The 13,589-nt window shown below is 54.8% G+C and overlaps 1 protein-coding gene across 2 annotated transcripts; it reads left to right on the top strand.

Moving 5' to 3' along the window:
- The first annotated feature begins 265 nt into the window (after nt 1-265).
- On the top strand, nt 266-11,677 carry KBTBD13 (kelch repeat and BTB domain containing 13). 2 transcript variants are annotated; one of them, XM_070500035.1, is made up of 2 exons: nt 266-1,965; nt 11,143-11,677. In XM_070500035.1, the coding sequence occupies exon 1, from the start codon at nt 373-375 to the stop codon at nt 1,747-1,749; it is 1,377 nt and encodes a 458-aa protein (XP_070356136.1). In that variant the 5' UTR covers nt 266-372; the 3' UTR covers nt 1,750-1,965; nt 11,143-11,677. The 2 variants fall into 2 exon arrangements, with proteins under 2 accessions (XP_070356136.1, XP_044620651.1); XM_044764716.2 differs by lacking the exon at nt 11,143-11,677 and adding an exon at nt 3,236-6,241.
- Nucleotides 11,678-13,589: the final 1,912 nt, after the last annotated feature.

Here is a 13,589-nt window from a genome sequence, read left to right as displayed (position 1 = left end):
TATTGGCCCCATTTTGAGGGAACGGGGTCAGATTAGGGTACTTGCACAAAGGCACACAGCTGCTTTACTGCAGGTTAAATGGGGTATCTTTGTAAGCAGCCCGCAGAGTGCCCTGCATGCAGTAGGTGCCCAGTATATAGTCACTCTTACTACTATTTCTCACACGGAAGTGAGCGACCCCGCAGGTCCCCGGATGCCCTCTGGGCCTGCGGCCATCCAGCTTGCCGGCCACCACATCACATGAGCCGTACTATCTTTAGCCGGACAGATATTTATAGCCCCTGGGAAGTTTTTTCCGCCACGGGGTAGCCCCAGAGTTGGTGGCCGCCGAGTCCCGGCCACCAGCGGTGGCCTCCGCCCCTCCGGCCCGCCATGCCTCGGGGCCCGGAGGCGCCGGTGCAGGTGTGGGTGGGCAGCCAGCTCTTCCAGGCGGACCAGGCCCTGCTGGTGGAGCACTGCGGCTTCTTCCGCGGCCTCTTCCGCTCCGGCATGCGGGAGGCGCGCGCGGCCGAGGTGCGCCTGGGCGCGCTGAGCGCCGGCGGCTTCCGCACCACGCTGCAGGTGCTGCGCGGCGAGCGGCCGGCGCTGGCGGCCGACGACGAGCTGCTGCAGGCCGTGGAGTGCGCCGCCTTCCTGCAGGCGCCGGCGCTCGCGCGCTTTCTGGAGCACAGCCTCACGTCGGACAACTGCGCGCTGCTGTGCGACGCGGCCGCCGCCTTCGGCCTGCGCGACGTCTTCCACAGCGCCGCGCACTTCATCCGCGACGGCGCGTGCGAGCTGGCGGCCGAGCTGGCGCTGCCCGAGGCCCGCGCGTACGTGGCGGCGCTGCGGCCCAGCAGCTACGTGGCCGTGAGCACGCACACGCCCGCGCCCGGCTTCCTGGAGGATGCGTCGCGCACCATGTGCTACCTGGACGAGGAGGAGGACTCGTGGCACACGCTGGCCACGCTGCCCCTGGAGGCCAGCACCCTGCTGGCAGGCGTGGCCACGCTGGGCAACAAGCTCTACATCGTGGGCGGCGTGCGGGGCGCCAGCAAGGAGGTGGTGGAGCTGGGCTTCTGCTATGATCCCGAGGGCGGCACGTGGCGCGAGTTCCCGAGCCCGCACCAGCCGCGCTATGACACCGCGCTGGTCGGCTTCGACGGCCGCCTCTACGCCATTGGCGGCGAGTTCCAGAGGATGCCCATGAGCTCCGTGGAGCGCTACGACCCGGCCGCAGGCTGCTGGAGCTTCGTGGCCGACCTGCCGCAGCCGGCTGCAGGCGTGCCCTGCGCGCAGGCCCGGGGCCGCCTCTTCGTGTGCCTGTGGCGGCCGGCCGACACCACGGCCGTAGTGGAGTACTCAGTGCGAGCCGACACGTGGCTGCCGGTGGCCGAGCTGCGGCGCCCGCAGAGCTACGGCCACTGCATGGTGGCCCACCGCGACAGTCTCTATGTGGTGCGCAACGGACCTTCCGACGACTTCCTACACTGTGCCATCGACTGTCTCAACCTGGCCACGGGCCAGTGGACGGCACTGCCCGGCCAGTTCGTCAACAGCAAGGGGGCACTTTTCACGGCCGTGGTGCGCGGTGACCTCGTCTATACCGTCAACCGCATGTTCACGCTGCTCTATGCCATCGAGGGCGGCACTTGGCGGCTGCTCAGGGAGAAGGCCGGCTTCCCGCGGCCGGGGTCCTTGCAGACGTTTCTTCTGAGACTGCCTCCTGGTGCCTCTGGGCCTGTGGCCTCGACGACGCCAGAACTGTGATCCCTGGGCTGGTCTTTAGCGGGAGACGCCCGGAGTCTTCCCTGAGCCGTGGCTGAGTCTATGAGACTGGCCTTGGGAGCTGCTTAGAACTTCTCTCTCCGTGGTTGAAGCATCCGGGTCTTGTGACTTCTGACGTGAACATGTCCAGGAAGCTCAGGGAGTAACGACAACGCTGGGGTCTGAGCCCTTATATTACTTGGGCTCTGCCTAGAGCTGGTGGGTCACAATGTCAGTGGAAGGAGTAGGGGGCTAGAATTCAATATCCAGGCTTGTGTGTGAATGGGCCAGAAATTGAGCGGGGCTAGCAGTGTGTTAAGTGATGTTAAATTGCCAACCAGTAGACAAGAATTAGGCACCTACTGTGTGCCCAGCCCATTGCTAGGCCTGATGTGGCTGTGATTGCCAGACTGGGGTCCACAAAGCTTAGAACATAGCCCAGGACAACACACTTGTCTTGATCCGCAGAGGGCTGAAGGCAACGTGCAAAAAACCCCATAGTATAATAAAAAAGTACTGAAGAAATCAGGGCAAAGAGAAAATAGAGGAGAAATATGTAACTCCAGAAGGAGGATAGTATACAAACTGTATGAAGACGACAGGCCAGAGCATTAGCTCCTGAAAGGGGGGTTTCAGACTGGAGAAGGTGAGAGCTCAGAAGAGAGGGAGGGGTGGGGGAAAGCTGGAGCAGATGGGAAGAACGTCTGTGAGCCCAGCCTTTAAGGCAGAGCAGCTGTAGCTGGAGGCATTTGGGGAGGGCATGAAGCTGGGCCAGCGTGTAGAGACAATAACTGAGCTGAACCTAAAGTGAGACCAATGAAAGAGAAAGGGTTCCCCACATCCCCTTATAGGATGGGACCCGCAGGGGACAACCCAATTGTAGGCCCTTTGCCCACTTCCTTTTTTGCCATCACCCCAGCAGTAGTGGACTCTTAACTTCCATGACTTCACGTCACTCAAGGTATGAGCCTAATCCTGGCCAGGTCTAACTGCCTCATCTTCCTCAGGTGTATCACCCCCCAACATTCTGCAGGTTAATTCTCTTCTCCAAGCCTCTGCTCCTGCCATTCCCTGGACCTGGAATGCCTTTCCTCTTCCTTTCTCTCTGTTGGTTCTGTACCATCGTCCTCTGTGCAGGGTTGGCTGTTCCTGGCCTTGGCTGCCTGCATTGCTCATTGGGCCCCTGACTGACGTCATTCTGTGTGTGTGTGTAGCCATGCTCGTATGCCAATAGCAAGGGCAGAGATCCCACTGTGCTGTCAACTGAGCTGGGGCATTCTCCTGCCCGCAGAATAAAATGATGAGGTCCTGAAAGAACCCGGGCTGTAGAGGCCACTAGTTAGGGACCTGGTGTTAGATGAGGACTCTTGTCCATCCCTTAGAATACCCCCACCCTGGTTTCTGGTCAGACACCCTCTCCAGTTCCCCAGCCTCTCCATGTCCCTGGGCAGACTTACCTAAGTGGTCCTGAATGGTCTCTATCCTCCAGGACCCACGGCCCCTGGGAAACCCTGGCCTCACTGCAAGTGGAGAATGTAGCATCAGCATGGGACCTCCTGGGCATGGAGCCTCGTGTCAGGGCTGCCCCTAGCTGCCTTTTCCCCTGACCCACGTCGCAAGCCCTGGAGAATGCTGCCCTCAGAAGTCCAGGAACTTCTGGCCCTGGACAAGCCTAGTCTGATGAGTCACAACAATAAATCCTGACTTTTGCATCCCGTGAATGATGTGCAAAGTACTTTCACGTCCATTTTCCCACCCCACCCTACCTCAGTCCTGGGAGTTGGGTACCTTCTCCCTGTGGCAGATGAGCTGTATGGGGCTTGGAGGCCCAGTGACTGGCCCAAAGCTTCTGGCCCTTGCCAAAGCATGGCAGAGCCCCTCACTTCTAGTTTCTATCAAAATATCATTTTCATCACGTCAAAGATTTTTTTAACTCGTTAATAGAGGAACAGAGGAATGGTAAAGCTGGCTCTGAGGAGCACTTGAGAGACAGATTTGTATATGTAGTTGGAAAAGACATACTGAAATACGTTTGCTAAGGTAGAGAGAAAACTGGCTAATGTCTTACAGGGCAATAAGACCATAACTTCTGTGCTTCTCTACTGGGCTAAAATCCTTTCATCTTCATGTACACGCACATACATACTTGCACACGCAGCTGCAAGTTAGTAGGTAACTTCACAAAGTCAGGACCTTAATCAACAGTAAATTGCAAAACAAAGGTACTTTCCCCAGAGAATTAGATAGCTCTTAGCTGCCCCGGAATGACGTTGAAAGGACATGCAATCCTCGTTTTGCCTATTTCCAAGTTATGGATAATTTTTCTTAACAGTGCAGAGCGCTCTCCTTCTTGCTCACTCTTCCTGACCAGTCCCGGACACCCTGAGACTGGAGATTCATCAGCTTGTCTGCACTCTCAACCCACAGAGCTCTGTGTTTGTTGGCTTTTGCAGCTGGCCACATGGTTTGGTCATTCCCTGATCCAGAGCAGCCCTTTCTTTTATCTTTTTTTTTTTTTTAAGATTTTATTTTTCCTTTTTTTCCCCAAAGGCCCCTGGTACATAGTTGTATATTCTAGCTGTGGGTCCTTCTATTTGTGGCATGTGGGATGCCGCCTCAGCATGGCCTGATGAGCAGTGCCATGTCCACGCCCAGGATCTGAACTGGTGAAACCCCAGGCCGCCAAAGCAAAGCGCGTGAACTCAACCATTCGGCCATGGGGCCGGCCCCAGAGCAGCCCTTTCTGAGATGTCTTTTGTGCCTAATGATAACAGTGTTCACAGAGAGCTTTCCCACGTTGACTTATTTAAGCTTTGTAAGAATTTTAAGTGGTAGGCAGCTCAGCGACACCCCAACTCCCCTCTTAAAGGAAAAAAAAAAACCCCAAACACCCAAAGGTCACGAGCCTGAAAGAGGCACAACTAGGGAGTAGAAGAGCCCGGCTCTGAACCCAGGGCCACGTGCTTGTTTCCTGTTGCTGCCTTCCTGCTTGGCTGACATTCTGAGATGGACAGAGTATTTCTGCCAGTGTCCCTAACACTCCCCTCCCTGTTACTCTTCTCTCTGCACGTCCTCCTCTTTGGGATCATCTGCTCTCCTGGACCCAGCCCTTCCCTCCTCCTCTTCCTCCTGCGACAGGAAAATTAGCTGTCCTGGTTCTGTTGCCTTAGGATCTAGCTGGGAGACTAAGGTGTGCCTCACCAGGGTGTTAATGACTGGTTAGGGCCCTGGGGGGTGTTTGTACTTTCACAGATACTCCCTCCCTCTCACGAGATGTGGAAGAGGTTTTATAATCTAGCCCACCTTCTCCTCTGGCCTCACAGGTCAGGCTCTGTTGTTATTCCCACAACCCACCACCCCCGGGCACCTCAGTCACCATGCCTGGTTTGCAGGTGAGGAAACCAGCAGAAAGGTGAGATGAGTCACCCAAAGTCACATAGCCAGTCAAGTGGAAGAGCAAGGACTTAGAACCAGGACTTGGGATCCTCAGCCTCTCATACCCTGGCACCTAGACTTCACTGCAGGAAGGTGTTTGGGGGCATAATCCAGGTGCAGGTGGGCGAATTACAGAGATGCTTAGGAATTGCTAAGCCCAGAAGGCCGGGTTTGAAATCTCTCTATCGCAGCCAGAGGCCCGTTCTGAGATGTCTGTCCTTGTAGGGAGATCTATACACACATACAGCTTAACACAGCAAGGAACATTTTCCTGAACCTCCGTGACAGCCCTGCAGCCCAACTCTCTAGAGTTCTCTCAAGTCTTCCATGAACTTTCTCCTTGCTGCTGACTCTGGATGCCCTGAGCCCCAAGCTTTCCTCTCCTTGGAAGTTATCCTGTTTTGTTTATATAGCCTGCCTGACAGAGCCAAAAGGAGAAATCAGACCTTCCCACACTCCACCCAGGGCTGCCTTCCCTGCCTGCATCCCTTCCATCTGTTCATGTGGTAGCCAGAGCAATCCTAATGAAATGCCAGCCAGACCTCGTTGCTTCTCAGACCCTTGGGTGGCTCCTCATCTCACTCCAGTGAAAGCCAAAGTCCTTTCAGGATCCCCTGCCCCATTTCCTTCCTGACTTCACCCCTCCGGCTCTCCCTCTGGCCTCATTGCTATTCTTCAAAGACACCGGGCACACTCCTGCTTCAGGGCCTTGGCACGGTGTCCCTCTGCCAGGCACACCCCCCTCACTTAGCCACCTGGCTCACTCCCCACCTCCTACAGGCCTTTGCTCCAATGTCACTTTCACTCTGAGGCCTTTGCTAAGCACCCTGCTTAAAACCTGCCTCCCCCTTCTGCATTTCCTGCTCCCTTGTCCCGCTTTGTTCTCCATAGCCTCTAGCATCGTCTACCATGCTGCACTTTTACTTGTTTAGTGTCTGTTTCCTCCTACTAGAGCTTTATGAGGGCAGAGATTTTTGTCTGTTTGTTCACTGCTGTATCACCAGGACTGAGAATAGTTACTAGAACATAGTAGGGGCTTAATAAATATTTAATAAATGAATGAATGAATGGTGCTCAATGGATGTCAAAAGAACGAATGAATGCATTGATCAATCAATCAAAGGAAAAACCCATCGAGAGAGGCTGTTGGATTTCAGAGGAGAGACGTATCGTGTCTGGCAGGGGGTGGGGGTGGGCAGGTGACTAGCGGAGGCTTTCATGAGGAGGTGATGAGCTGTGTGGTCCAGCGTACAGCCTGTGAAGAGTGGGATCTGAGAGGGGCAGTGGCTCATAGAGCGCTTCTCGGCCTTCAGTGGAGGGGAGGAGACTGGAATGGAAGTGCTAATCACCCTGTGAAGAATTGCTCCTCTTGGCGGTGGAATACACAGAGGGCTGGTCTGTTTATTTTCCTTTGGCCCCAAGCAGCTGGGCCTCTTTTTCATCCTAATTGCTTTGCTTCAGGTTGCTGTCACTTCCCAGGAACAGGGGCAAGTTAACTGTGCTGGTGGGAGACACAGCTGAGAGACACAGCTGTCTGCAAACAGGCCACCTCTGAGCGTGCCGATCATGGGCGTGGGACCCCCGTGGCGGGGGTCTCCAGAACTCATCCCAGCAGTGTCCTCTGCAACCCTCACAATTCTGCCCCAGCTGGAGTGGGGAAGCACAAAAAGAGGGAGCCCCTTTCTCTGGTTCTCACCAACTAACAAAAGGTAAAGGGGGCCTATTGTGGGCCACAGGGTTTGGAGCAGGGTGTAAGCATCTTGTGCAACCTCTTTCTTTTCACAGGGAGGAAAGGGAAGTCAAGGGAGGGCAAGTAAGTCACTTGAGACCCACAGTGGACCACCCTAAGCTAAAACCCACCTCTCTAGAATCTTCTTCCCATGATACCATGCTGCATCTCTTGTGCTGCCTTCCAGGACACCTATGAGGGAGGTACCCCAAAATGACCCATCAGGCCTCCTTCCCTGCTTCCAGACCTTCATCCTTATTTTTTCCAGTAAGTCTCGCCCCCTTTTGTGTCCCATTCTTTAGCACTCTGCTTTTATTCAGCAGATAGAGACAGATGAGTTAATCTCTAATGGTGGTATTTGGGCACCTGAGCCCTTCAGATCTCTCTCTCACACACACACACACACAGCATGCATGCATGCACGCACAATTTTGACAACTCTTAAGGGTGGCCTGATGCCGTTGTCCCAATATGCTTCTCTTTCCAGTGACGTATTTTCATTCTAACAGGGGCCTTCCATTACATGTGCCTAACCCCACAAGCCTGATGAGCAGAGGGAATTTCAGGTGCTCAGAGAGGGAGGTAGCACTGGATTGGGGGTAGGAACAAGGGACTGAGGATCTCGTAGGCACTGCTCACAGAGGGCCAGCTCTGCCTGCCAGGCAGCCTGCTGTTTTTGGTGTCACACCCTGGCTCTGAGAGTAACTGCTCTCTGACCGCGGGTGACTTCCTTAACCTTGCTGAAATTAAGATATCTTAACTCTAAGCAGGGAGGGTAATTCCTGCCCCGGAGGGTTGTTAGGATGAAATGAGAACCTCCAGGCCAGCATATGTTATACTCCCCTTACATACTCCTTTCTCCTCCCCTCCTTTTCACCCCTCTGTCACTTCCCCTTTATTAAAAGGGTTGGACGAGCCACACAGGGTCCTGCGATCTATGCACTTATCACTCAGTGAGGAGGCAGGATCACAGAACAGGTAGGGGCAGAATGGTAGGAATCGGCTTTGGTGTCAGGCGACCTGGGATCATATTCCAGCTCCATCGCTTGGTGGCTGTGTCATCTTGGGCAAACTCAATTTCTTTATAAAATGTCGATGATGATAAGACTTACCGTATACAGAGTTGTCCTGTGGATAGATTCTGTGAAGCATCTTTCCTGCCAAGATGTCTGCCAGGAGGCTGCCATTTGGGTTATGTCTTTAGGCCCCCTTGACTCTGGCTCCTGATAGGGGATACCAGCTGAAGATGAGCGCTGGGAGGAGTGGGAGATCAGGGGACTTTGTTTCCGGCTCCCTCACTGCAGGCTGCCTCACACTTTTTCTTCTACTGACCAGAGTCACAGCTTCTGTCAGGTGGCTCTTTCCATACAGCCCTCTCAGTCTCCAGGTCATGGTGGCCACCCCTCCCCTCACCCTGCAGGCCTAGGATGGTGAAAGCCCCATTGCACTATCTCTGAGGTGACCTTCCACCCTTTGTAAATAGCATCTTTCCTCAACTCCCCTCTAATGACCCAATTTGAGTGTGCCATCTCTTTCCTGCCAAGATATGTGCTCTGTCCCCTCTGGCCGTCGTCTCTCTGGGCATCTGTCATGGAATGGCTAGGTTTGGGCACAGCAAAGGATACTGAAAAATGTCCATCTCAGTGCCTGGGCCTGATTACACAGTGGTGGGAACCAGAGGAACATCTTACCAGAAGGGGCGGTGCCTCAGTGAGCGGAAGCTAGAGCCTTGTCTCCCAAGCCACTTGAATTTCAGGGGAAAAAAGTGACCTTTAGAAACTCTCTGAGGAGTGACTGGGAATGGAAACAGAACCAGACGTATGAGCTCCACGGAACACAGCTTCTGCTGCCCCCTCCCAAGCGAGGCACCAGGCAGGTCTGCAGCCTCTAGGCCTCCAGGTAGGGCCTGATTGTCTACTGCCCTGGCCAGACCTGACCTTTACCAGGTTTAACCAAGGGGTCTTGCAGGATGCATAGTGGGGAGCCCTGGAGACCCTCACTCCAGGCCCAGCCCTGCCACCCATTTGTGGGGTGATGTTGGGCTGGTTGCACTACCTCCCTGAGCCCCACTTTGCATCTGTCATTGAAGACGGTAGCCCTGTGTGGTGCACACATTTGCTGTGTGGTCAGTGAGGGAACATGTGTGCAGGCCCATGGTGAGAAGAGCTCGGATGCTCCAGCTTCTAGTTCAGACTTTTCGGATTCTAATGCAGCTCTAGCACTGTCTCACCATGTGACCTTGGGCAGCTGTTAACCTCTGAGTTTCAGGTGGCATCTGTCAATGAGGGCTGTTGGGAGGTGAGACAGTACACAGAAGGAGCTTAGGACAGTGCCAGGCCCACAGCAAGTGTCACTAAACCAGAAAGCTCTCCACTCTTCGGTGAGGGCAGTAGATTATCTTGCCACTAGCGGTTGGTCTGGCTTCAGATGGAGAAGGCAATTAATGACTACGTGGTATGGTTGGGAGCCCCAGAGAGGGGCTTTTGGCCTTGAAAGCATCTCCTGCCCTACTTCCTGGTTAGGCATTGTCTCTAGAATAGAACCCCTTGACCCTGTACTGTCTTAGAGACATAGGCCAGGTAAGGTGGCTGGCATGTGAGTCCTTTCACCAGATGCTGAGAAGGTGTCATCCCTATGATGTTTGGGCCCCAGCCCCTGTAACTGAAGGCCCTGCACCCCTGGGGAGCTCAAAATACTTCTCTTAGCTTCAGAAGCAGTGACCTACCTTGGAACCTCGAGAACAGCTCTGGACTGCCACCAGGCCATCTCCTTGGCCACCTGCCCCCTCATAGCCTGGGGTTGGGGTGACAGGGAAAAGCTCCTCATCACAGAGATAGGGCTGGTGGCTTCCTTGACCAACAGCACCCACCCCTCTCCTCAGAGCTCAGCCTGGTCCACCACAGAAGCATGGTCACTGCTTCTGGCCTGCTCAGGGAGAGTAACCCATGCTTGTCTCTGCTCAGCCCTGCTGCCATCAAAAAGGGGCCACGGGGTCCCCAAAGGAGCAAGTCACAGGAGTCATGAACCAACTTGGACCTCTGTCCCTTGCGTGGGGTGGAAGGGTCCTCCTTGTGCAGACTAATACCAGGATCTCTTATTCACTCCAGTGCCAGCCATGTGGTCCCTCCAGGGCCTGAAGGGCTGGGCACTAAGGAATAGGGGCTGGCTGCCTTTGTCCCCTGAAACCACTCTGATAATGTCATCTCAATACCCAGCGCTTCCCTTACACATTCTGGTGCATCTTTCACCTGGAAATTGGGTGAAACCTCTTTGGAAACCTTTCAGCCTGGGCTCCACCTCAGAGGAGAACTCTCATGGGTTTCCCTCCTTTCCTTCCTCTTCATTCAGCAAACGTTTCTGAGCATCCCCTCTAACCACAAGCTGTGCCAGCACTGGGGGCAGAGAAACAAACCAAGTTGGTCCCTTCCCTCAGGGCTTCACAGTGGAATGAAGGAGGCAGCCCCTCGGTAGTTGTAGGACCACAGGGTAAGCTCCTGGATGGAGATAAGCCCCCTCGGGGAGAACCAGAACTTCCAGGCCTCCTGGCAGCCCAGGGCCTCCACCCATTCTTCCCTCACCCTGCTTTACCGTCTTAGACCTTTCTCCAGCTTTGAGAGGTGCCAGGACATGCTCTTTGCTCCATTTGCCCACTGCCTTTACTCATCTTCTCCTGTTGCATCCAGCAGGGTGCTTTGGCTGTCAGCAAGAGAAACCGCCTTTGGCTAAGTTAAGGAGAATGGATTCTATTGGAAGGCCTATGGGTAGCTCCAGGCTCCCTGGGAAGGCCAGCACACCTGGCTGGGAAAGGACAGGAGCCGCACAGCTGCAAGGGTCCACAGCAGCGGGAACTGTTTCCAGGCCCTCTGAGGCTAAAGCCAGAATGCGTGTGCCCAAGATCCAAGGTTACACACTAGAGTCGGCCCGGCCCTGTGTAGGTGACATGTGCCCACCCCCTATCAGGGGAGGACAGGGCACTTTGACTGATGACAACACACTAAGAGGGCCCACAACTGGGGGAGATGATTCCTCCCAGTCCACCTGCTGTCACTTAAGAATAGGGGGAATGGCCCCTAGGTGGGTGACAAGAAAACAGCAGTGGCCACTCTGGTCTCCCTTCTGTCACCCCTGTTGGCTCCGCTGTGTTGATTCTTTTGCTCCCTGGCTGCAGCATCAAGTTCGGACTCCTCAGGCTCCAGGCGTGCTGAGGGGCCCACCATTCCCTCCCACCCTAGGTTGTCTCATGCCTGGGTGACTGCTGCCGGGAATGTCCTTCCTCGACTTCTCTGTGTGAAGAACTCCTGCCCGCCTTGCAAGACCTGGCTCAGTTGTGCCCCCTCCTAGAAGATGCCTCGTGCCAGCCTGAGGCTGATCTCTCAGCTGGGCCCAAGCTCCTGCAGCGTGGGGTCTCACCTCTGCCTGGAAGCTGCCCTCACTGCACCAGAATTGGTGGCTTATGAGATTTCTGTCCCCATGGTGGAGCCCCTGATGCCCTGCCCCACCCCCATCTCCTCCTTGTGCCCAGCACAGGGCCTGCTGAGCTTCGTGGAATTACTTGGCCGCTGAGGATATTCAGACTCTGCGACTAAGCCGTGCCCTGTAGCTGGTCTGTCCTGAGTTCCTGGTTCCCCAGCCCCTTGCCTTCCATCCTTCTGCCCTCACTGGGCACCCAGTTAATGTCTGTACTCAGCCTGGAAACATTTTCTTAACAACAAAAAATAAATAAATAAATAAAATCATAGGTTAAAAATCTTGAGCAGTAAAACGGCAGATGACGTTGTGTGGGCAACTTCCCAGAGGACACAGAACACACATCTCCTGAGTGGGTGGCCTTATAAGGACAGGTTCAGGAGGAGAATGGGCAGGAGGCAGGCCACCCGCCAGGAGCAGGGGAGGCTGGGGTGGGGGTGGGTGCCCCACGGCTGGGCTGGGAGTGGAGTCAGCAGGGGTGCTGGCTGGGACCCAGTTCCACAGGGGGAGCTGGCAAAGTGCCACCGCCAGAGGCCCTCATTGGGTCCTTTTGCCTTCGCTGCCATTATCACCAGCCCAGGCCCTGACCTGCTCTCAGCCAGCTGGCATGCTGGCCCACGCTGCCCAGCCTAGGGCTGGGAACCCTCCTGCCCCAGGACAGGCCATTTTTCATTCTTCTTCACACCTTCCTGAGTCCTGGGCCCAGTGGGGGCCTGGCCCCTAGCTGGTATGCAATAAAGGTTTGTTAGGTGGAAGAATTAGTAAGTAAATGGTTCTTTGGTGGTAGTTTTGCTCATCAAATGGGCTTCAGCACCTGGACCAGAGGGACAGTATCTTCCCAGAGGGACCAGCACAGGGCTAGTGCTTAACAAGGGATCTGGTGGTTAAGTGGGCCCTGCCCTTGAGTAGAGCTGAGCAATCAAATCTTGCCCCACTCAGGATCACCCTTGTCCCCAGCACAAAGGCATACATACTCCACGACTCCAGGCTTTCACTCCCCCTGAGGACAGTGGGTGTGTGTATGCATAAGAGAGAGAGAGAGAGAGTTTCTGGGAGAGTCCTGGTTGTTGATGCCAACGTGTCTGGGAACAAAGACCTGGCCCTTAGGATCAGAGGGTGAGGAGAAGTCTGCACCAGCAGGTGTCACACTGAGGGAGGGGGCTCCAGAAGCTTCCCCAACCCTTATTAGGAAACACTCTTTCCAGAGCTCCCTAAAGCCCTAATCATCCTCTTGGTGACTCTTAAGAGACAGAATGGACAGTCAAATGAGATGAAGAGCTGGGAGGGCCACCCTTTCCCTTTGCCAGCTTTTACTGGACCTAAAACCCCATCAGTTCTGAGCCACTATTTGAGTTAAGCATTGCCCTCTCCCTAAATCCTCTTTTAAAAGGTAAAGAACGTTCCCTGTGGGGGCCGACCAAGAAATTCTCTAATCGCCAGCTAAGACGGGGACAGGGCGGCTAGAGGTCAGAGTGGGGAGAAGGGGGCTGAGAGGAGAAGAGGGTCCGGGAAGAGGAAGCTCCTGACTTCTCCACTTGATCCTTGGAGGCCAACTGTGACCCGAGGGTGTGTGCCCCTCCACCATCCCCAGAGTGGAGGGTCAGGGCCTGAGGAGCTTCTGGCAGCCCCTCAGCTGGCGCTGCTCCTGGTGCCAGGAGAATGTTGTCAGCTGCACAAGGCTGACTCAAGGTGAAGCAAGAGCCTCCTTCACAGACGTGAAAGAGGAGCAGAGCCAGCTGTGCCGGCTTGAGCCTGGTGAGGACCCAGCCTTGCCTGAGACCCTGACCTCTGGGTAAGGCCTGCTCCTGTCATTCCGTTCCAAAACAGAAATGTCCCCTGTATAACGGACAATGCAAAACACAATAAAACTCCCTTCTATGACTGTCTGAAATTCCACCGTTAGTCATGTATTACTTTGGGGTAAGCATTGCCCTTCTGTGGTAGGCTGCATAATGGTCCCCAGAAGACGTCCAGGTCCTAATCTCTGGAATTATGTTACCTTACATGGTAAAAAGGACTTTGCAGATGTGATGCAGTTAAGGATGCTGCAGTGGGAGATTATCCTGGATTATCCAGGTGGGGCCCAATGTAATCACAAGGGTCCTTTTAAGAACGAGGCAGAAGGGTCAGCTAGAGAGAGGATGATGTGCACATTGCCCTGGGAAGGCGACACACAAAGAACTTGAGATTTCAGCCTGAAATCGTTTCTGAG

This window comes from Equus asinus, chromosome 2, assembly GCF_041296235.1.
Source record: "Equus asinus isolate D_3611 breed Donkey chromosome 2, EquAss-T2T_v2, whole genome shotgun sequence".
NCBI classification, from domain to species: Eukaryota; Metazoa; Chordata; class Mammalia; order Perissodactyla; family Equidae; genus Equus; species Equus asinus.
Note: the sequence above shows the minus strand (reverse complement) of the source record. Positions and strands in the feature narration are given on the sequence as shown.

Excerpts from the sequence above, each read along its gene's own strand:
- KBTBD13 (XM_070500035.1), top strand. The coding sequence starts at position 373 with ATGCCTCGGGGCCCGGAGGCGCCGGTGCAGGTGTGGGTGGGCAGCCAG.